The following is a 23929-nucleotide window of genomic DNA, read 5'->3' on the forward strand; positions in this document are numbered from 1 at the left end:
TCTTGTTCTCTCTCATCTTCTGGGACCCCCATATTTCTGATGTTGGTTTGCTTGAAGTTGTCTCAGAGGTTTCTTACATTATCTTCAACTTTCTGAATTATCTTGCCTTCTTGCTTCTGTGGAGGAGTGTCTTCTGGCTCTTTATGTTCCAAATCTTTGACTTGATTCTTGCGATCTTCCATTCTGTTTTTAGGACTCTGTATAATATATATTTTTTTTTATTTCAGACAATGTTTTCTTTATTTCTTGTTCATCCCTTATTATTTCTTGTTTATTCCTTATTATTTCTAGTTGATCCCTTTTCATATCCTCATAGAACTTATTGATCTTTTCTAGGAAATTCTTGAAAAACCTTATAAGCATGGTTTTGAACTCTATATCCAGTCACTTTTTGTCCTCCATTTCTTTTGTTTGTGATCTATTTCCTTGTCTCGGCAATTTTGCAGCTTCCCTGAGTTGGCAGTCTTAAAAGTCTCTGTGTTCTGCTTGGATGGAGCGATGTTTCAGGGTGGAGCCTACAGCCTTGGCTTCCATCAGCCATGCCCTATGTGGCTCCTGAGTCTCAGTGTTTCTCAGGGTCCTTCGGTACTTGCTGCAAACACCTCTGAGAGAAAGGTGCCCTCGATTTTTGCCTGCTACCAAACAGTCTAGTCTCTCCCCCAATGAGCCCAGAACTGGGGTTCAGTTCAGTTGGAAGTGGGATTGGAAGTGGGATTCAGAGCAGTCTGGAGCTTTTGTCTCCTTCCAGCCAGGGCAATCCCACGGCACAGCCAATCGTCCTTTCTCTGTGCGCAATGTGCGAGCCTCCGGGGTCTCTGCCTTTCGCTGCTCCCCCAGGTTTCTGCCTTACATACAGCCCAGTCTCCCTCTGTACGAGCCTGGGTCCCCAGGGTCTGGCCTAAAACTGGGGTTCAGTGCTGTCGGGTCTGGGATTCATCACAGTCTGGAGCTTTTATCTCCTTCCTGCTAGGAAACACCAGCCAGGCACTCAGCCTCCCCCTCCTCTCCGGTTCTGTCCTCTCCACATTCTCAACATGTCTCCGTACCTTAGGCTTTTACAGCTCCTCTGATTTTCCTTCTGGTTTTCTCTTTCCTTCTTGTTGTAGAATTTCCAGTCAGTTGACTTTCCTGTAGCTCTGGGTAATGTCCATTTTATATTTTAGTTGTATTTTATTGAAATTGTTTTGTGTGGCTTCGGTTAGGTGTTTACCTGTGCAGCCATCTTGGATCCTCCCTCCTCCTACTTTTTACTCCAGTTGCTGTTCAGGTTGAGCTTCTTTCTGTACTTTTTCTTCTAACTCACTAATTCGGTCCTCTGCTGGAAGGTTTCTATTCTACTGTTGAAACCCTCCATCGTGTTTTTGATTGTAGCTGTATCACTTTTGACTTCTTCCTGATTCTTGCATAGGTTGTTTTTGTTGTTGTTGTTGTTGTTGTTTTTTCATCTATCTGATCTATGAATTGTATGACCATTACTCTGAATTCTTTTTCTGTCATGTTGCATGCTTCAATTTCAATAATTTCCTTTCTTGGTGACTCCTCATTTACTTCCCTCTGGGGATTGTGTCATCTTTCTATTCTGACTATCACCAGAAGGTTCAAACATTGAATTGCCTTGGCCTAGGCGATGTGCAGTGGGACCTTTGCATCACCTGAGTGTTACTGAAGAGCTCTGACACCAAGACGTGTGGCTGCTGTGGGTTTGTGGCAATTAGGCTCACCCAAGGTCTGTGTTACTAATGCTCAGTGTGGCCCTGAATGCGCACCTGGAATCAGGAACCCTGGCTGCACTGAACTGAAATAGACACCCCGCTGCAGTGTGCCAAAAATCAGAGTCCCCTAACTCATGCCAGAATTCAGAGTTCCGTTGTGCCTGCACCAAGAATCAAGTATGAGAGTCTATGTTGCTTTGTGAGGCCTCACACTGAGACTAAGGGTCCCTGTGTGCACATGCAGCAAGAATTGTAGTCACTGGCTCTTAGTGTGTATGCACTGGGAGTCAGGGATCCCAGGAGCATGTGATAAGAAAAAGAGTCAAATCACTAGTGCTTAGTGATGCCTCACACCCTAAGAATCAGGATACAGGTCAGCTTGGGGGACTGGATTGCACAGTAGCACTGTATCAGCAGGAGTTCCACTCCTGCACAGTGGAAAACAGCCTTCCATGTGTGTGCCCAGAATCAAAGTGAGTTGGCACTGCTGCCCTTCATAGGGGTGGGGTTTGGTTGCCTACTTGTGTTTCATGGAACAGATTCCCAGTCTGTGCACCCCCAGGGTCAAATTCCTGTAGGGGCTCTCTGTGCCCTGTGCAAGGGGTGGATCTAGCAGTTGCTATGATGCTACTGTGAGCCTGAGGTGAGAGGGATGGGCTTTGTGACTTAGAGAAATCTATGACCAGGATGCATGGATTCTTGGTGTCTGTCAGTCTGCAGCTGTGCTTGCAGGTCTCTGTTCCCAGTGGCTGCAGCTGTGTTCTCAGGTCTCTGTTCCCAGTGGTCCTGCTTTGCATCTAAGACTGGGTGATGCTGAGGCCAGGATCCTAGTCTTAAGCAGCTCTGTTTCTCAAGATGGTGTGGTCTCTGTGCCCACACTGGCTGCCATGTAGTGTCTGTGGTGGGAGTGGGACTCTGCTGTCTAAGACTGCTCAGTTTGGCAGCCCCTTGGAAGACCTGCAGGATGTTGTTGTCCCTAGCTCGCTCAAACACACACATACATGTGCTCGCGCGTGTGTGCGCGCGCACGCGCACACACACACACACACCACATGTCCACACACTCCTCTATTGCTCCCTCACTCTATCCCTTCCTACCTTCCTGCTACTCGCCATCTTCCTTCTCTCTCAAAAATTATTTTTATTATTGAAAGTATTACAGATGTTCCCCTTCCCTCTCATTAGCCTCCCTTCTCCTCATCTCCCCCTGCCTCCTGCCACCCAGGCCTTCACCACACTATTGTCTGTGTCCATCTTGTTTTCCCTAGTGCTGGTAGCTGTTTAAGAACTCTTTCTCCATTGATTACAGTTCTGTGGAACCAATGAGCATAAATTCTACTGGCCACCAAACCAGAAGGCCTTAAAGAATTCATAAAATGATGGTACCATACAAGATTATGAACTTCTCTCTGGGTGATGCCAATTATTACAGTCCAATCAAACCAGGACTAAAATCTTTTCTTGCCTCCAGGCAATGAATAGACATCCCCTAGGCTATAGCAACAAAAATTTGAGCACCAGACATATCAAAAAGCTCCCTTCCAGGAGATACTGGTGCTTTGGGGCACAGCAATGGGAGAGCATGAAGATGGCACCCACAAATCTCAACCCTCAAAAAGGGCTCCAGCAGATTCCTAAATCTGCATGTTATATTAGGTGTCTGCTCTCCGTCTGCTGGTTTAATGCAAGCTGGTGAGTCTCCTTTATTTTAAGTCTGGGCTTAATTGGCTACCTCTGAGCTGGGCCGTGGGGTGGATAAGTCCAAATATGCAAGCCCTTTAAGAGTGGTTTCTCAGAATGCTATTGTCTTGTGGGTCTCAGGACACAATCTCCTTTGGTTTTTCAAAGTTACATATTTTGAGGGCTTATCTCTCAATGTATCAATATATCTTAAGGTTGGAATGCCTTATATATATGGGATTTATTACTCAGGGCAAAACTTTAAGTTGGGAGTTCTTTCTCAGCTGTGGGACACTATATGAAGGTGGGTTTTATGATGAGATTGTTTCCCAGACTCTCCCACCCACTTCAATGTGATCTTCTTCTCATTTGACAAACATGTAATTGTCACTCAGACAACCTTTATTTTTTTTAAATATATATTTTATTTATTTTTTTTTTTTTTTTACAGAGAGAAGGGAAAGGGATAGAGAGTTAGAAACATTGATGAAAGAGAAACATCGATCAGCTGCCACCCTCACAACCCCCACTGGGGATGTGTCTGAAACCAAAGTATGTGCCCTTGAGTGAAATCGAACCTGGGACCCTTCAGTCCTCAGGCCAATGCTCTATCCACTGAGCCAAACCAGTCAGGGCTAGTTTTTATTTTTTAAGATGAAACTGTTTTCATATGTAGCTGTACACTCAGTGTGTCTGTGAGAGGAAGTGAGTTCTGGATCATCCTGTATCACCATCTTAAACCATAAGGACACAAAGGATAAATCTTTAAAGACAGACAGTAAATTTTTGTTGATAGGGCCTGAGAGAAGGAGGGACCAGAGAGTGACTGATAAAGAGCATAGGGTTTCTTTTTGGGGTAATTAAAATGGTTTAAATTTATTTTGCTGCTGAGACTGGTTTGGCTCAGTGGCTAGAACATTAGCCTGCAGACTGAAAGGTCCCAAGTTCAATTCTGGTCAAGGGCTTGTATCTTGGTTGCAGGCACATCCCCAGCAGGGAGTGTGCAAGAAGCAGCTGATCTATGTTTCTCTCTCATCGATGTTTCTAACTATCCCTCTCTCTTCCTCTCTATAAAAATCAATAAAATATATTGAAATAAAATGAAATAAAAAATAAAATTATTTTGCTATACTAAATATAAATATGCCAAAATAGGGTGAATTTTATGTGTGAATCATATATCAATAAACCTCTTAAAATAGCCTAATTAAATTAAAACTAGACCATAACATAAACATTATCTGATCTTGGTAGTTTAGAATAGTGGGAAACTATGGAATAAGGGGAAAATATTGCCAGGTATGAATTCTGGGTTTGCCAGGTACTAACTGTATAAATTCAGACAAGTCATTTACCTTCTAAGTCTCAATTTGTATATCTTCAAAATACGAGTAAGGAAACTACCTCAGAGATGTTTCTCTTCCCTCCTCCCCCAGAGGTTGTTTCTTAAAATATAGGGGTGTTTGTTTGTTGTTGTTGTTGTTTTTTTTGTTTGTTTGTTTGTTTGTTTTTTGTTTTTTTTTTTTTTTTTTGTTTTTACCAGCTCTCATTTCTGCCATTTTCTCATGAGATTATTATAACAGTGGCCATTTATTAAACACAGTGACAGAAATGTTACAGGCTGTCTTACCTTTAAAATCTCATTGAATCCTCTTAGCAGTCTTATGAGTTTTGTATTTCTTTACCCATTTTACACATAAAGAAATTAAAGCCAAATGACTTGTTTAAACAGAGATTGACATGAAAACCAGATCTTCTATCTATGTATCTTTTCACTTAAACAAAATATATCATTAAACAGAATTAGAAAGCTATGAAATAAAATCAGGTAATACTTTTAAAAGAGAACATACATGACTGTTCTCTTGGACAAACAATAATCAAATTTCAAATCTCAGGCTAGCATCAGGAAAATAAGCTACCAGTATTATGTCATTAGTTTGCCAATTTTTCCTTTGAAATATTCCTTGTAGCCACAAAAATGTAGGCACAAATGATCTATGAGTGGAGAATAACTTTGAACTCTCTTGTTTTTATCTTAAAAATCATGTAGAGATGTTATTAAATTCCACAATATGATTAACAGAAATATTTGAAATTAGTAAGCATCAGGAAAAAATATGATGCTCTATAAAGGTGTTTGGTGGTTTCCTAAATCCCTTCTTGTTTGAAAAGTACAGAGGTATGTATGAAAAATATATGCTTTTACATATCTGATCTTTTTTCCTCTATCTCTCTCCACTTGTATTTACCTTCCCTTAAGAGCCAAAAACGATTGCCTTTTTATTTTAAATATATTATCTATTGCCCTTTTCATGGCAAGACAAAAGATGAAGGCAACCTAGATTTACAATGTGGCTACATGTGACAGGGAAAGAGAAGGACTTAATGCACATTATTTTGTGTAATTATCAGCAAAGCCCTCAAATGAGTAATGTATCTCCAGTCTCCAGATAAAGCAAATAGAGCACCAAGAGCTCTAATTACTAAGACTAAGGCTCAGTGTTGGAGGCAGGATTTCAACCTAGGTTTGGCCAGTTCCAAAGCCCTGTTGTATTGACATTCTTTACCCAAACAGAGAAACCTCTGCATTTACCCTGCTTTGATAATATTTGGGGGCCTTGCTTAAGTTAGTCAGACCTTTTAAACTATCCCCAAGTAAGGGATAGCGAGAAAGAGAGAGAGAGAGAGAGAGAGAGAGAGAGAGAGAGAGAGAGAGAGAGAGAGAGAGAGGGGGAGGGAGAGAGATTGAGCAATCAAGATTATATCTTAGTGCTGAGGGTTTCTTGGCTAATTTTCTCATGGTTGAACTGGCATAATACACTTTTATTTAACTAACTGTGAAATTTATGGAGATTAGGAAGTGGTGTTCTGGTTTTGAAAATTTTAATTCTATGCTGCAGTGTTTTTGCTTCAGACTCATAAAGCTGGATGCCCTGCATCTGGATAACAAGTGCGAGAGTAACCCAGGAGAGGCAGGAAGAAAAAATAAGTCTCAAGTAAATTCTGTACTTGCTCTCCAAGCAAACCTCTGTGTACTTGCAGTTAAGATGCTAGATAGGAGAATATTAGAAATTTCCAAAGCTCTCTTTTTTAATTTTCCTTTTATTATGTGCTATTATAGCCATACAAAAGAATATATGTAACATATGTTATACAGCACAATACCATAATAAAATGAACACTCGTGAACCCTAATTAAAGAACATCAATCTTGTTTCTCTTTCTTTTTTAAATTTTTGTTCACTGCTCTAACCCCAAGACATAGTTTGATACATGCTATATAGTAGCTTCATAAATATGTTTAAATCAACTTGATTTCTTACATCCAGCCTGCCTTTAGAGGAATAAACTATCCTATATTAAAGTTTATTATTCCCTTGCATTTTTATGATTTTTTCACACATATCTTGTTTACTTTTGCTTTTTTGAACTTATGTAATAGAATCATATAGTATGTATGCTTTTATGAATTATTTCTTTTATGCAACATTAGTTTGTGAGGCTCACCTACGTGTAACTATATTCTTCGCCTTGTCATTGCTGAGCTATACTAGTATTTTATTGAATGAGTGTGCTATAATGTACTTAACCTCTCTCCTGTCAGTGGATGTTTCTGCTTTTATAAATAAGGCTGCTCTAATCATTTCCAAAAATATCTCCTGGTACAAATGTGCATGAGTTTCTCTAACAGGGGTGGGGAACGTCTGGCCTGAGGGCCATATAAGGCCCATGAAATCATATGGTCTGGCTCTGCCAAGGCATTAAGGGTGAGTAAACTAAATGTTTGACCAAATATATCAGGCTGATTTTTAAGTTGGTAATTTTGTATGGCCTGTGAATGATGTTATAAATATCCAAATGGCCTTTGACAGAAAAAAAAGAAAAAGAAAAAGGTTTCCTATTCCTGCTTTAGGATATAAACCTGGGAGAGGAACTGTATTTGGGATTTTTATTTCCAATGCCCAAAGGTCAGCCCATGAGTCATAGCTGCAATGTTCCATCTGTGCACACTAGACCAGGGTCAGTAGGAGTGCTGTCTAAAATATTTTGACAGAGAGAGGAAGGGGGAGTTAGGCATAAATTGATCTGGTGAGATCAGGAGCTATCACAGATCTCTGGTCAAAGTGGGTTGTAGTTAGGAAAACTTGAGCTTTAAAATTGTCTATTATTTCAGCTCCTCTTTCTCCCCCTTCATCATTATTTTTTTGCAGGATGCATTTCATTAAACACATATCTGAAAATGTTGATGACTTTCTTAAGTCTTTAACCATTGATTACAAATTAGATTTATTAGATTATTTTAAACAATTTGAACTATATTTTTAAAAAATATATTTCATTGATTTCAGAGAGGAAGGGAGAAGGAGAGAGAGATAGAACCATCAATGGTGAGAGAGAATCACTGATCTGCTGCCTCCTGCATGCCCCACATTGGGGATCGAGTTCACCACCCGGTCATGTTCCTGAGCAGGAATCAAACCATGTCCTCCTGGTTTATAAGTCAACACTCAACCACTGAGTCACACCAGCCAGGCTTGAACTATATTTTAAATTTTAGTATTTGAAAGACTCTTTCCAAAAATGCCTCTTATTTACTTTATGTAGATTTCTATTTTGTTTATCTAATATTTATTTTGCTTTCTTAAAATAAATTTTTTCAATTTTATACTAATAATTGATAATGATGTCACTATCATCATCATCCCATTTACCCACATATACTTTTATGCTTTTCAAAAAACATTCCTGTCTTTGAGGTGATTTCTCATCTGTAGAAATCTATACTCTGCTTTATTATATCATCTGCTATGTTATTTTTTGTTCCTTGCTTCCTATCTTTATTTTCTACAAGACAGTAAGTTGTTTAGAGGCAAAGATAATATATTGATCAATGCTATATCTCTAGCACCTAGCCCTGTACCTAGTCCATATGGCTATGAGTTAAATTGATTTAATCTGTCTAATTTCAACCTCCAATCTCATAACATGGTTAGTTATTGGTTACAAATCCACAAGTTCACCTAATTTTTTTGAGCATAAGTTTCCTGACCTACAATACCGGGAAGATACAGAGTTGGTGAGAAGATTAAATGGAATTATTGTATTAAATGGCCTAACATATAGAGCACTTAAATGCATGGTCTTCTGATTTTATTTGAATTGTATGTATTAGCTACAGAAGTCAAAAAAGTGGGAAGAAGGTAAAGACACATCCAAAAAGAAGAAGTAGAGGAAGAGGAAGAGGAGCAGAAGGAGGAGAAGGAGGAAAAAGAGGAGAAAAAAAATTATGCTTTTTCCCCTTGTTTTATGAATGAGGATGGGGAACACAATTTTTACTGAAAAAGATGACATTTTTAGCCAAAGGAATAACATTCTTTGCATTAAAGCTCATTTTTATATGGAAGTGAAACTTTCCCTGTGGATTTTGTCACCTTGTTTGTCTTGGTTTGGTGGACAGATTCCTGTGGACTTTCCAGTTAATATAAGAAAGGGAAGGCTTATGAGGAGGAAAGACAGGCCACCATAGTCAGTTCCTGGATTTGCATATCCTCAGAACTTTTGGAGTGCTTTTTGTTGTACTTGGGACTTGAATAAAGGCTAATATTTGTGTCTTAGAGATAAAATGCTTGTCAAGTATAGCCCAAGTGAAAACTTTCTTTGTTCTTGCCTTTCCAGGGCTGCTCATTGGTAGGTTGAAGGGAGGAAATCCTTTAACGATTTAAAAATAATAATAATAATAATAATAATAATATATATATAGATAGATAGATAGATATAGATATAGATATAGATATAGATATAGATATAGATATAGATATAGATATAGATAGATAGATAATGATGACTGTACTGAGCATGATTAGCAAAGAACCATGGTTTAAAAGTGAAGGTGAATAGCTAGAAAACAATAGGATAATGGAAACTGTGTTGAATTTGAAGTCAGCTAGTCCAGGCTTTGGTGTCAAATATTCTGGGATTCTCCTCTCTGAGTCTGAATTTCTTCATCGGATATAAGGAGAAAAAACTCTCATATAGTTGTTTTGTGTTGTTGAAATCACCCCACGTGGCAAAGAGACTGCCATTAGCACTTACCTTCCTTCCTTAGTAAGAAAGACGTGCTTCTGAAAAATAATAGCTGCATTCCTGTAGATGAGAATACGGGAAATTGTCGGCCTGAGGCAGATTAACCCAAGAGGTCACTTAATTTTTTTCAATATGTAAGAGAGGGGAAAAAATGAATTTCAGGTAGTAGGAGCCATGTTAAGTTTGTTTAAATTTGAATTAATTACTATGGGAGACTAAGAATTACCCATTCCATTAAGTTTCAGGACTGGATTTCTGGCCCACTTCTTTACATTCAGAGATGGGTGTTCTTGGCAGTTACACTAGGTGACCACTGAAGCTCCATTCTAACCCAAGGAACCCATGAGTGTTGTAATGGCCAAGTGTTAAGATGGTAGCCTAAAATATTTTGAGAATCACTATCCATCATTTCTCAACAATAGCTTCATGAATAGGGATCCTGCTACTTTACTTGGTAGAATGGGTTTGCGGGCATATCCATGTGATATATAGACACTCATAAGAAAACTGAGGGAGTGGGGAAGAGATCCAAAGAAGACTTCTATGATAAAACTACCTATGATCCCTCACTGTGTATTAATTTCAAGAGCATTTTATCCTTTTGCTTAATTTATATTATCATTCACAACAGTAGCTCAGTAGTATGGGTGATATTATTCTTATTTGCAGATGAGAATGGAGCTGAGAGACTAGGACAAAAACATCAGACTTCTTTGATGTTTAATCTGGTTTAGCCATAGGTCTACCCTTAGATAATGTAAGGTCATAGGATTGGCTTCCTACCATATATTTGCTCTGAAATTATTGTCTGACCATCATAAGTTAGATACCTTAACCTCAGATTTCTGCCTTCATCCTTCCCTCATATAGACATAGCCCATAAGGTTGCTGATCCAAGAGAACTGGTCTAATTCCTTAATAGGATCCATAAAGGCTCTGTCCATGTGACAGGAAACCCTGCAAACATTATCTCTAGAAGTATTCCCAGAAAAAGTAAGCTCCACAGTGACTGTATTAAGCAATGAATGATAATAATGTACACATGTAGTTCACTCTTCAAGATCTCAGACTTCTACCCTCATATTTCTGCCAACTACTGAAATGTATTTCATTATTTCTCTTGTGTCTTTCCAGTTTGGAGACTGCCAGGGAACATGTTCTGCCCATCGACTATTACTTTCCACCCCAGAAGACCTGCTTGATCTGTGGGGATGAAGCTTCTGGTTGTCATTATGGAGCTCTCACTTGTGGAAGCTGTAAAGTCTTCTTTAAAAGAGCTGCTGAAGGTAAAAGGTCTTGCACACCTACTTCTATTTTTCTTTCTCCTTTATCTTTTAGAGAGAGGCATTAATTTTCCAGGGCCCGGGATTTTATCATCTCAGGGATAATGTCACTGGCAGGGTCCTCAAATTTTAAGAAGCAAGTTTTCTTATTTGGCCTGCTGGCTTCAACAGTGTTGGTAGTACAGGCAATGTAGGCAATTAAGGTGGTCCCAGCTGGTGCTTGGAGCTTGGCGGGTCCTAGAAATAAAAGAAAAAATAATGATTTGAAAATATTTCATTTCCTCCCTGTTTGTGTTCCACTCTGCTGCCTAGTGAGGGAAAATTTGTCCTTATTAGAGAAGTTAGAAGTAGAGATACTCTGAGTCCCCAGCCTTTACTTTGTTATGAATATAAGATTGTTCCTTAGTAAAGTCTCCCTGGCTTCAGGCCCAGAAAGAAAGTGTTCTCACTGTTAAGCAGACCATCAGTCTATGCACCTGCTCCCTCCTGCTGCTGCCTTCTTGATGCCCCTTTGCGTGAATAGTTTCCAGGTAGAGAAGGAACCAAAGTGATGAAATACTTTTATTCTCCTCTCCAGAGACCAGCTCTCAGGTTGTCCATTGGTGCAGAGTCCCAAGCTAAGTCGCGTATTATATTTGTCTATATGGACTAAAGACCTGGATCATTAATCTTATTTATCTTAGAACAATTCATGTTTGCTCAGCCCCCAGAGGTGCTCAGCCTTCATCCTATAGAGAGAACTTCCATTTCCAGGCCCTTTATATATGCTAGTGCCTCATTCCTTCTCAGTCAACTTGGGCCTCAGCCATTTATTCACTTTACTCCCCCATCCTTCTAATGGCTTCCCTCTCAAGGAAATAGTGATGAACAGCCTGTAAACAGAGACACTCTTCTCAGGGAACAGACTCAGTTGCTAAACACCAGTATCTTCTCCTTCCCCCACTTTCTGTCAGGAAGTACTTTTTTCTGAGACTTTTTCCCCCTGTCACTTGGCCTAAAAATGTTGAGTTCCATGTCAGAACCCAAACAGACAGTCTTTCCATATGTAAAGGCTACAAACCCTGTAGATAGTTTTGAAAGTAGAGCTATGTAAAGCCATGCCTTTCACCGGGAAATTGATGACACCTACCAGAGGCACCAGAGAGTTCTTGACATCTAGGAAGAGGTAGCAAATGTGTGTTCTTTAACTGGCCTCCCCACTGATAGCCAGTTGGAATGATGATTGCATTTCTATCATTTTGGCCAGGTGGCAGGGATACCTATTAAATGGACCACTGTTATTATTTTTTTGCAGTCCCTAAAGCAACAAGGAGATATGTAGCATTTAGTATTACTGAAAATATGCTGCATATTTCACCCATACTCCTAAGTGGCCCAGTGCTACTGCTTATGCTGGGATAATATAAGGTCTAGGGCCCCAGTGACTAGACTAGGCCTGTATAGTCTGGAAAGAGACACAGCAATCAGTGCCTTCCTTTCTTAAGAGTACTTACAGAAGGAAGACCTTGGTTTGGTGTAAAATGGAAGTGAGAAGCAGCTTCAAATGCTTCAGATGACTCTCCCTACCCCAATGAGTGCGTGCCTCTTCTTCATACCCTGATATCCATTACATCCTGCCTATAGAGCAAAGAATGAAGTTGAGTATCTGTCTATAGCTTGTGTGTCAGTAAGCCAGCCACCACAGTAATAGCAGTAATATCAGATGGCAAAAAAGTTCAAGTAAGCAAGCAAACAATCAAAGTCAATAGATAGATTAGATTGTAATTGATGCTGCCTCTAGCTTTACAAATCTGGGTCATGATATTGTTGTTGTGGAAAACAGGGGAAATAAACATACAGTGAAAGGGAAGATTTTGCTGTCATAAGATATTCCACACGGAGCTTTCTGCAGAAGTTAAGACTGAAGGAGGGAGATAGGCAAAAGGGCACCTGGCAAGGCTGCCTGGGACAAACTCTACTATGACAGAGATTTGATGTATTTGAGAATAAGGAAGAGAAAGGGGAAGGGCAATCATTCAACTTACAGAACACTTGGAAATCCAGCAAAGTGACAAATGTTCCAGACCCTAGAATCACTTAAATTAGGGAAATCTGGTTATATTTTATTTGAGAAAATGAGCCATTATGAGTTCATGGGGCCAAAATGCTCTTGACTGTTTGAAATATAAAAAATAATCAATGGATTCCTTGCAAAACTATGAAGCCTCCTGTTTACTTTAGATGTGGACCCTAGGTTCCAGCTCTGATCCCTTTGAGGGACAAGATAAGGTGGTTTTAAAAATATACACAAAACAAAGAAGAAATTATTGGTGTCTTCAATCTCCTCCCATCTGTAAAGTTTGGTGGCTGGAGTTTACTGTCATCATTATCTCTATTTGAAGGCGGGAGGGGGGGGCTGTCTTATTACCCTCTGAGAACATTTATTGGTTTGTTTGTTTTTTTTCTCCTTTATTACAATGCATCTTTATTGTCCAGATGTCCTCAGGTGATTCTGAATCTGCCTTGTTCCAACATTGAATTCTACCTGTACTGGAAAGAGTGGAAGCACAAATCTTCCTCTTCTTCACTTTTTTGTCATTGTCAGTTAACTCAGACTAAGTATACATGGTGTTGATTAACACTTCTTTCATGGTTTCAGAAATCCCTGGACTGGGCACAGGTACAAGACTTAAAAGTCTGGCATGTCAGACAGAAGTCTATTTCTAGATTTGGTAGTTCATAAAGCATGAGGGTTTAATGTTATCATTGGTGCAAGGCTTCACCCAGAGTCAATTGTAATATAGCCAGATTTTCCTCTTGAGGCAAAAAAGAGGAGAGTGTGTTACATTTTCTCATTGTTAGTAATACTGGGAGTTTGGGGTGAGGGTGAGTCTAGTCAGGGAAGGATCTCAACATTTTAAGGTAAAAGATAATGGTACTAGGCCTTGGGATAAAATCACTAAAATCTGATTGATGGAAACATCAAAAGAGTGAAAGTATTTGTGTGTATGTGTGCATGCATGTGTGTATGGGTACATACACACGGGCACTTGAGGGGATAGTTTGTGAAGTAGAAGCAGTCATGAGGAGAATCAGCTAACTGGTAGAGTTGGAGGGATAAGCAAGGAGGTGAAAAGGGAAAGCATATTGGATAATTATTGGATACTATCTAAAAAGACAGGCAGCCGAAACCGGTTTGGCTCAATGGATAGAGCGTCGGCCTGCGGACTGAAAGGTCCTGGGTTCAATTCCGGTCAAGGGCATGTACCTTGGTTGTGGGCACATCCCCAGTGGGGGGTGTGCAAGAAGCAGCTGATCGATGATTCTCTCTCATCGATGTTTCTAACTCTCTGTCTCTCTCACTTCCTCTCTGTAAAAAATCAATAAAAAATATATTTAAAAAAATAAAAAGACAGGCAGTCTAAGGAGAGTTATGTCTCTATGCAGAGGTAAGGACTCAAAGGGGCTTTAGTTTTGTGGCCTATAATATGAAATTTCCCCCTTTAGATCTCAGTTTTCCTTGTCTATAAAATGAAAGACTTAACCTAGATATTTTAAATGTTCTTCCAGCTTAAAAATTGTGACAATTCTACAAATTACAAACATCATTTCAATTATTTCAGCAAACACATGTGTATTTGTACCTGTGTGTACTTTTGATTTTGTTATTCTTATATATGATATGGCAAATCCTAGTTCCCATCCTCTTAAAAATTAATCTTTATATAGGAGTAGAGTCATCTGAGAGAGTGCACTGTGGATATATTGGGTTAAAACTCATAACTCAGAGATTTCTCTTCCCCTGGCATTGTGACCATGGCTGGGTAACTTCCATTTTCTCATCTGGAAAATCAGGATATGAATCCCCATCACTACCTCATCATATTTCAAAGAGAGTTAATTAATTCATCGTGTGCATTATGTTCACAAGAATTTACTATTTTCAGACATTTTCTAGTAAAACTTTGGAGATTGTACATCCATTTGTTTTGTACACATGGAGCACTGTTTGGTACACATCATAAATTGAAACTGTAGTTTACATTCAGGAACTCAAAGAATTACACCATCCTCACTGATGTTTACAATATGTCCCAATTTAGTATCCTTGGCAAATTTTATGTAAGTATGGCTTTGATTCTCTCTCTTGTCCCAGGTTTTTGTGAGGGAAGAAATGAAAGTGAACCCTCATTGAACTCTTTCTGTCCTTTAAATCCAATCTTTCCCACCTCAACTCATGTGGAATAGAATGTTACTTCTTGTTTGGAATCTTGCACAAAATTTTTGTGCACTTCAATGTTCTCTTCACTCTCTAACTTTTTGGGTAACTTTTCCCAGAAGCAAGTTAACTATGCAAGGAGGATCTACTTGCAGTTTCAACCAAGGGATTGCCTGATCTTGATTGCACAAATCCAAGAAATCTTCCCACAAAGCTCCTCTTATTTTTTATGTTTCTGGTTTTCTTAAATATCATAGCCAGCCAGACTTTATATTAGTGGTTAGAAAACCTTTTCTGTAAGGAGCCAGGTAATAAGTGCAGGGGTGGGCAAAAGTTATAATGCAATTAAATAATAAATAATTAATAAATAATAATACAAAAATAAAATCTGTGTTTCGTATACTCTCTATTGTAAACCTACTTTTTCCCATCTCTGTATATTTATGGCTTTATGGGCCATATGGTCTTTGATTCCACTACTCAACTCTGCCTTTGTGAAAGTGTGAAGGCAACCTTAGACATATGTAAACTCATAGGAGTGCCTATTTTCCAATAAAACTTTATATGCCCTGAAATTTGAAATTCATTTAATTTTTACATGCCATTAAATACTATTTTCCTTTTTATGTTTTCTAAAATATCATTCACAGCCCCTGAGCTGCAAAATAACATGCAACACACTGGATTTGGCTTATGGACTGTAATTTGTTAACTCCTGCTTTAGATGGTTGCTCCTGTGCTTGCAAATCTGCAGAGTAAAATTCATTCCTTCTTGTCTCCTGGTGTTTGGTAACTTTCTAAATTATCTGATTTTAAACATTCTTCTGAGTTGGCCAGTCAAATTTTTTATGTCTTTCTTTCCCAGAATGTTTGGTCTGGTGGCTTCTATGTCCTATGCATTCTTTTAATAAACAGGAGGAAAATAAGCACATATAGGAGTGCTAGAAGATAATACTTTTATATGATAACAGTGCTCCATATTTAGTAGATCACTCCCCTTGAAAAAGACAGAGAAGTTGAAAATTTTCACATATTTTATAGTCTTTAGTAGTGTAAGCATGTGGATAACTATGAAATATATACAAATGAATTTTGATGGATGCCATGTATACTCCAAGGGCTTTGGAAACTCTAATACAGTGTTATAGAAAAACTCTGCCCCATAAAAAGTAAGGCTCAGGTGGCCAGCCGAGTTATTGATATGCCAAAAACAGGGCTGCATGAAAACAGGAGGCTTATTTGGAGAAGATTGTGGAGTCCAGATGTGGTCAAGGGGAACATCATCAGATGCAGTAGGTCCTTTGACATGCCTTCTTTAAAATCTTTTGTGCCTTCCTTCCCTCCATGCTAAATTATATGTTATTGTTCTAACTCTATTATCTGGGATTTTTTGGAAACAGGCTACATTATAGATAGTACAACAAGATACAGTGCAAAAATACCAAATTGGGCTCTAGTTCTATGATTGGTTTGCCATGTGGCCTTAAGTACCCAGTTTCCCTGAAAATAAGACAGTGTCTTATATTAATTTTTTTTCTCCCAAAGTTGCGCAAGGTCTTATTTCAGGGGATGTCTTATCTTTCCATGCGCTAGGTCTTATTTTCAGAGGATGTCCTATTTTCAGGGAAACACAGTATGTCTTATTCCCTATCTGAACCTCAAAATCTCCATCTGAATACTAAAATGATTGGATTAAATTATCTTGAAGATTTTAGCAATAAATCTATAACAATCTAAATCTTCAAAAATAAATCTCTAAAACTTTATATACCCCATATGTGTCCATTGGCTAGTGGTTCACTTTATATCCATCAGCCTTGGGGAATAGAAAGACCTGAGTTCAATCCTTAGTTCCAAGACTTAATAGATATGTGACCTTGAGCAAATCACTTAACTTTCTTATGCTTCTGTGAGCTCACAAGGCTATTGTAAGAACTAAATTATGTATAACACAGCTCCTGGTGCCCAGTAACTTTTGGTTCCTTGATCATTGGCACACAAACAGTTATGGTGTCCTCTAAGTATGCAGAAAGGAAAGGTAAGAGGTATTTGTGGCCATCCCTGGTTAAAGAAGGCCTTGGTTTGGTGTAAAGTTCCCAGACAAACAATTCCATACAGTGTTATTTAATTAGTGATCAGAAGTGCCAATATAATTTGTATAAGAATATATCAAAGGCAATCTGTTTCTCTTTCCTTTGGCTCCAAGGGCACTATGAGTAACATTTCCACACATCCCAGCAAGAATGAATTCATTACAGTGCCTGAATTCTAGGCTTTGTAATTTAAGGTTTCAAAGCTCTCTGTGTATCTTCTGACCTCTCTGGTAAATTCAGGTCCACAGCCACAGGCCAGGAGAAAAGCTAACAAAGGTCATAAATTATCCTACATGTTCTTCAGCCTTTGGTTTCCCTTGTCGAACCAGAGGCGTGTCTTAAAGGATGTTATGGCCAGATTCAATAGAAACCTGAGACAGCACCTGTGTAAATAAAGTTTTGAGGCTTCTTTTCCTGAAGCCAGATGGCTATTTTTTTTAAACCCAAGCCAGATTATCTTTTATCTGTAGTGCTTTCTCCTACAATCTTAGTGCATTGGACCCCTTTGAGGAATGTGATTTGATTGAAGTGTTTTTGTTTTATTTGATTTTTGTGGGGATGATGCCATTCTTAAAAAACAAAAATAAAATGGGCCTTGGTATGACCTGTGATGCTACTGTGTTTAAGATTAAATTCTGGTGATATAACAAAATTCATTCTGCTTCCCATAGATTGGCTTCATATCCCTTCACCCCCACCTTCTCCTCAATTTGAAACCTTTAAAAAGAACCAACCAATCAAAAACTAGCATGTAACATACTGCCTATTCTGATACCCAAATCATCTTCAGATCTTGTTCAAAACCCTATGTGGAGAGGAGAGTTAGCACCTGCCAATCAGTATCTAGTCCTTGAGGTTCCTTATCTTTGCTCAGCTTCAGAATATTAAAAAAATGTTGGCTCTTAATTTGTGTTGTTTATGACAAAAGACCCTCCTTTCCACTCTACTGCAGGGCCTCTTCTGCCACCTGACCTGTGTAGCCTCTATGACTTCAAAAGTCCTCTGTAGTTAATGACACTTGGAAAGTGTTTTCTTTGTCAATTTGCAAATTGATGAGGAGTAACCAACAAGTTTAGATTCAGATTATGAATCCAATGGAACTGATTAAATATAGGGGGGGGAAAAGGAAGGTGTGTTGAGATATGGAATGATTTTTTACATACCTATTGACCCCTATACAAATAATAAAGTGTTCTCTAACCAGTACCCTTATTGAAATAGTGGTAAAATACTTTATTTGATTCCAACATCTGTTAACTATGTGACTTTGGTAAAATGACACCACCTCCCTGAGCCTTAGTTTTCTCACCTATAAAATGGGATAGTAATGAAAACCTCTCCTCCTTGCAGAGAACTTATAAGGATAACATGAGATAAGGCAACTAGAAATTTTCTTGTATAGTATCAAACTTAAGTCTGACACAGTTGATACAAATGAAAATTTAGCCCACATCAAATTACAGCATGGTTCCAGGAATCCCATGATTTCACTGTAGAAATACTAGTGTAAATAAAATATTCTACCTGTTGCTATTTACAATACATGGATAATTCAATAGCAATTATTTTCAGACAAATGACATATTTCATAGATAATTCAGAATATAACACCTTTTTAGCTTTGCAGATACACTCATTTAAAGTACAAAGTGCTAAAAGGAGTTGTCTAGAGGGATGATAGGCACTGCAGAGTTGGGCAACACAGAGCTCCCTATGCCCTGTCTCCTAGTTAGTGGGAACTCCAGACTGTAGGTATGTGCATTCTCACAGTCTAGTGGCAGGGAAGAAGGGGTGGAAGTGAGTAGCTTTTACTCATTCATTTTTTCAATAATTATGTACTATGTCAGGCCTTGTGTAGGCTCAGAGATCAGTATGAACAGGCCCTGACCTCTGGGAGCTGCACATTTGATGGGCATGCCCTTCAAGGTCAGCTGTAGTTAAAACACTCTATAGAGTATCTAAGTGCAACAGAAACAGTATATAGGACCAGAGAGATAAAAATCTATAAACAAACAGCTCCCCTACCAATACCCAAGAAGAACCCATACCAAGGCACAATTTGAGGGGTCTGTCACCATCAGCAGCTCTGGGAGTCTTATCAACAACAGCGACAAACAATAATAATGATTTGCTGAATATTTACTATGTGTTAGGCGCTAAGTACTTACATAATTTTCACAACAACCCAATGAAGTAGTATATACTTTTACTTCCCTTAGTTTACAATGAAGAAACCAAGGCATAGAAGACTAAGAGAACAGGAAGGGAACTAATTCATCTAAGTTGAGAAAGCATTAAGCAGCTATTATATGAAAGGCCTTGTTCTATAATAAATGCTAGGCCCTAGCATCTTCCCACGCTCTCCCGTGCCAATGATATTTTTCCCTGATTAAACTGACAGTCCCCTATGGTCAACTATCTCCCCTTGCACCATTTTGACTTCTATTTCATATTTGCTTAGCCCCTTTGATCTATCCCTTACCCCAGTGATCTGCAGGTTAAGGAGTAGCGGTGTGAAGCTATAATTTCCCAGTGAAGAAAACAGGCTCATGCTCCCAGCTGATTATGCTTAACAATGGCTGACTTCCCTTGCTCTCTTCTTATTAACAACTACCATAACACTGGCACTGTACATAGTTATTGCAATACTATCTATAGATATAAAAGCCTAAGTGACCATTGCAACCAAATGGACTACCGACCACCCCATGTGTGGGGTGACCAGGCTGGCAGGGGTTTTAGTGAGGGACGACCAAACAACCTTGCAGGAAGCTGTGTGAGGCAACCAGGCCAGCAGAGAGGTTAGGGAGGGGCGACCAAAAGACTGAGCAGCAGGCTGAGTGGGGTGACCAGGCCAGCAGAGGGAGCAGTTGGAGGCGACCAGGCCAGCAGGGGGTGGGCTATAAGGGACAACCAGGCCAGCAGAGGGGGGCAGTGAGGGGTGACCATACCAGTTGGGGGCAACCAGGTTGGCATGGGGGGCAGTAAGGAGCGGCCAGGTAGGTGGGGGGCAGTTAGGGGTGACAAGGCTGGCAGGGGGGCAGTAAGGGGCTACCAGGCTGCCAGGGGGCAGTTAGGCATGACCATGCAGGCAGGGGGCAGTTGGAAACGATCAGGCCAGCATGGAGAGGGGGCAGTTGGGGGGTTGACCATACAAGCAGGGGGGGGGCAGTTAAGGGCAATCAGGCAGGCAGGCAGGTGAGCAGTTAGGAGCAAGTGGTCCCAGATTGTGAGAGGGATGTTCGACTGCCAGTTTAGGTCCAATCCCTAGGATTGGGTCTAAACCAGCAGTTAGACATTCTCCGAGGGGTCCCAGATTGGAGAGGGTGCAGGCTGGGCTGAGGGGACTCCCCCCTATGCACAGATTTCATGCACTGGGCCACTAGTTGACTATATTCTCTGTGCTCTACCCCACATTCCTAAGACCATTTTGTAACTGCCAATTTGTACTTCTTAACCCCTTCCCTTTTTTTAACCAGCCCACTAACATCCTTCCATCTGGAATATTTTTTTAGAATTGCAGACTCATTTGAGGTATTGGTTGGGGGTAAGGTGGCTACATTTATCTGTTGGTTGACTTAATGGCATGCTTTGAGTGCTGTGTCTTCCAGATACTCAGGTATACTTGTTATAAATTCTATATGGAACAAAATAGACCTCACAAGTCAGAATGAAACATGTAACATGTGGGGCTGAGGATATGGGGGCTCTATAAGAAGTCAAACATCATTTTCCAGTTCTATCCCACAAGGTTTATTGATCCCCTTGGGACTCAATTTCTCTTACTTAATTCTGCTACCACCCACTCACTTTTCTTCCCTCTTCACTTGGAGTATACCTATAGATCAGGAACCTAGGGTTCCCAGAACACAATAGAGATGAGGCTTCATTCAACAAAAATCATATTAGTAAATACTGAGGTAGAACAAACTGGAAATCCAGTATAGAAAATAAAAGTAGGATTCTATTTCTTGGAACCCCAGATAAAACAATAAAGAGCTTTATTTGGGTATTAGATGTCTTCCCATAAAATGGCTCCATTTTAGCTATGTCAACTTGGCCCTATCTTCACTTGATAACCTTTCTTTCTTATTTGCTAACTTGTATGCCCCTGTAGGTCCTAGAATAAATGCCAAAAATTTACACACATATTCCATAAGAGGAAGGTTATTCTCTAATAGAAATCTCTTTTATGATGCTGTGGATATTTGAGATCCATGTTTCTGGGAACACTAGTGAGTGACCTGATCCCACTTTAAAACAGAATATGGTTGGTTTTTTGCCTCAAGGTGACATTTATTGTTCTAGGAAATTTAACTCTAGAGATTGCTGACTCACACCAGAGAATATGTACAGAGAATAAATACTACATATAAGTCTTCCTCTGGTGAGCTGAAGAAATATTTAAAGCAGTGAGTAGCATGGTAGACTAGGCCTTAGGAAATTTATTTGACCTCTCTAAGCCTGTTTCTTCACCTTTGAAATAGAGATAGTATGATAGTTTAAAAGGCAAAATAAATTGATGTTTTAGAAAACCTTACAAATTGCAAAGTGGCATATTAGTATTTGTTTCTAGTTTCTACAAGATCTCATTACAAACATTCAGGAGAGTAATGGCTACTATTAAATAAATAGTTGCCTTTGAACACCCTGGAACACTTTGCAAAGAGATGCCTATGGGAGAACCAGCTTTACTTGCAAATCACTCCATGATTTACATCTTTTCTATGTACACAGGTTATAATGCATAAGGCATACCAGAATGAATATTTCTTTGAAGTACCTTTTAGGGTTTCTCAAAGTGAATTTTGTCTCCAGTCAAAACAGTCTGTTGCAAAGAAAACCACCAAATTAACAACATATCCAACCACTTTTCACGATGTAGGAGCAGGCATATATTAGAGGCCTGGTGCATTAAATTCATATAAGACTAGGCCTTAGTTCCTCTGGCTCCTGGCACTGGCTTCCCTCTGGCACTCAGGACTATGACTTTCCTCCAGCTGCTGGCAGGCACCCAGGGCCTAGGCTTCCCTTGCAGCCCCAGTTTCATCCAGAAGTATTTCCGGTCTAATTAACATATTATGCTATTATTATTATTATAGACTAGAGGCCTAATGCATGAAATTCTTGCAAGAATAGGCCTTCCTTCCTCCAGTTGCCAACACTGGCTTCCCTTTGGCACATGGGACCCAGGCTCCCCTTGCAGGCCCAGCTTCATCCAGAAGGATGTCCAGTCTAATTAGAATATTAAGCTTCTATTATTATAGATAATTTCATTATCTCCATAATTTTATTTATAGAGATAACTTAATTAAACATATAATTTTATTTAGAGAGATAATCATTGTCTCTGAGTAACTGAGTAGCATAGTAGGCAGAAAATGGCCAAGAGAGGCCATGGGTTTTGCCTTCTCATTACAGCTCAGCTTTGGGTCTTAGTTGCAAAGTTAATAAAAGCCTGTGAAGATAAGTTGCAGTGTTTATGGCAGAGGCAAAACTTGCTCCAGGAGCCAGACCTTGTTTCATTGTCTAGTATTTTTAATCTCCAGCAGACGTGACTTTGGTCTGGAACCTGGTTTCAGGACAGTTTCCTAAACTGCTTGTATACAAATTAAGGAAGAGAGGTAATATTATTGGAATGAATTTGTATGTTGTAAATTATAAATATGTGTGTTTTAATTTTATCACCCTAAAATTATATCTGTTTTCCTCAGTGGAGCTGTCTGCCTGCCTTTAATATGCTTGCTTTGAGCTCCTGGGAATTCCTGCCTAGCTAAAACATGAACCTTGCAAAATTATTTTCAAGGTCCTTTTCTTTGTTTTCTCTTGATGCCTGAACTGCGAGGGTCAGAAGTGGTTGTGGTGGGCTAACAATGAGGTGATAGCAAGCTGAGCTTTGTCCTTTGACCTCCCTTGACCCCTTCCATTCATCATGTAAGAGGCTCCAAGCCAACATTCTACTGATCATCCTCACCAAAGTCACTGAGGACTGAAAGGGAATCAATTTCAAATAGCCATTATGGAGGGAAAGAATGAGACTTAAGATTTGTAAAACTATGGTGATTCTTTTTATAATACTTCAGAAAGATATGACTCTTCTTTGGAAATTATCAAAATCCTCATTATATTCCAGGATCTGAGCTGCTTTCTTAAGAAGCACATTACAGAGATGGTTCTTGGCCAAGAAAATATTAAAAGATCATTCTTCAATGCATTCAACCCATATATATTGAGAATGTTCTATGTACAAGATACTGGAACGACAAAAAATAAGTTTTATTTTTGTCTCCTTCACAATATAATGAGGAAGATAGTCATCCTTTCATTTTATAATGATATTAGAGGCCCGGTGCACAGGGTTCATGCACATGGTGAGGTGCATGGCCTATAGGGATTGGCCAGCTGTGGGAGCACAGCTCACCCCTGTCAGCCAAGTGGCTGTGGACCCACCCTCTGAGCGACTACTCCCTGGTCTGGCATCTTCTGTGGAGCTGGAGCATTTGCCTCTCCAGGGACCCAATTGGGGCCAGGCCCAGGGACAATAGCACTGAGAGGCAGTGGAGTAGGCCTCAGTCCCGCAGCGGCCACGAACCTGCCACCCAACCTTCTCAGTCAGCTCTGTAAGCCTGGAAGTGATGCTGTGTGGCCTACAGGTATCTGAAGGAAATGGCAGATGGCTAGGAGGAGGCGCCTGGGGCTAGAAGGTGAAGATCACAGCTCAGGTTCCTGTCCTTTGGCCCAGGGTTCACAGCAGGAGCAGCACCTCACCCCAGTCAGCCAAGCAGCACTCCCACTATGGTAACACATTGACCACCAGAGGAAAGTTCTTGCATTGAGCATATGCCCCCTGGTGGACAGTGTGTATCATAGTGACTG

The 23929-nt window shown here is 39.7% G+C and overlaps 1 protein-coding gene across 1 annotated transcript in view; it reads left to right on the forward strand.

Annotated features, from left to right (window-relative positions):
- The window catches only part of AR (androgen receptor), a 312743-nt gene that overhangs the window by 197980 nt on the left and 90834 nt on the right, over nucleotides 1–23929 (forward strand). Inside the window, exon 2 of the mRNA XM_036412619.2 lies at nucleotides 10614–10765. Within this exon, the coding sequence (XP_036268512.1) occupies nucleotides 10614–10765 (152 nt within the window). The remainder of the gene's footprint in view (nucleotides 1–10613; nucleotides 10766–23929) is intronic.

This window comes from Pipistrellus kuhlii, unplaced genomic scaffold (genome assembly GCF_014108245.1).
Source record: "Pipistrellus kuhlii isolate mPipKuh1 unplaced genomic scaffold, mPipKuh1.p scaffold_m20_p_46, whole genome shotgun sequence".
Taxonomy (NCBI): Eukaryota; Metazoa; Chordata; class Mammalia; order Chiroptera; family Vespertilionidae; genus Pipistrellus; species Pipistrellus kuhlii.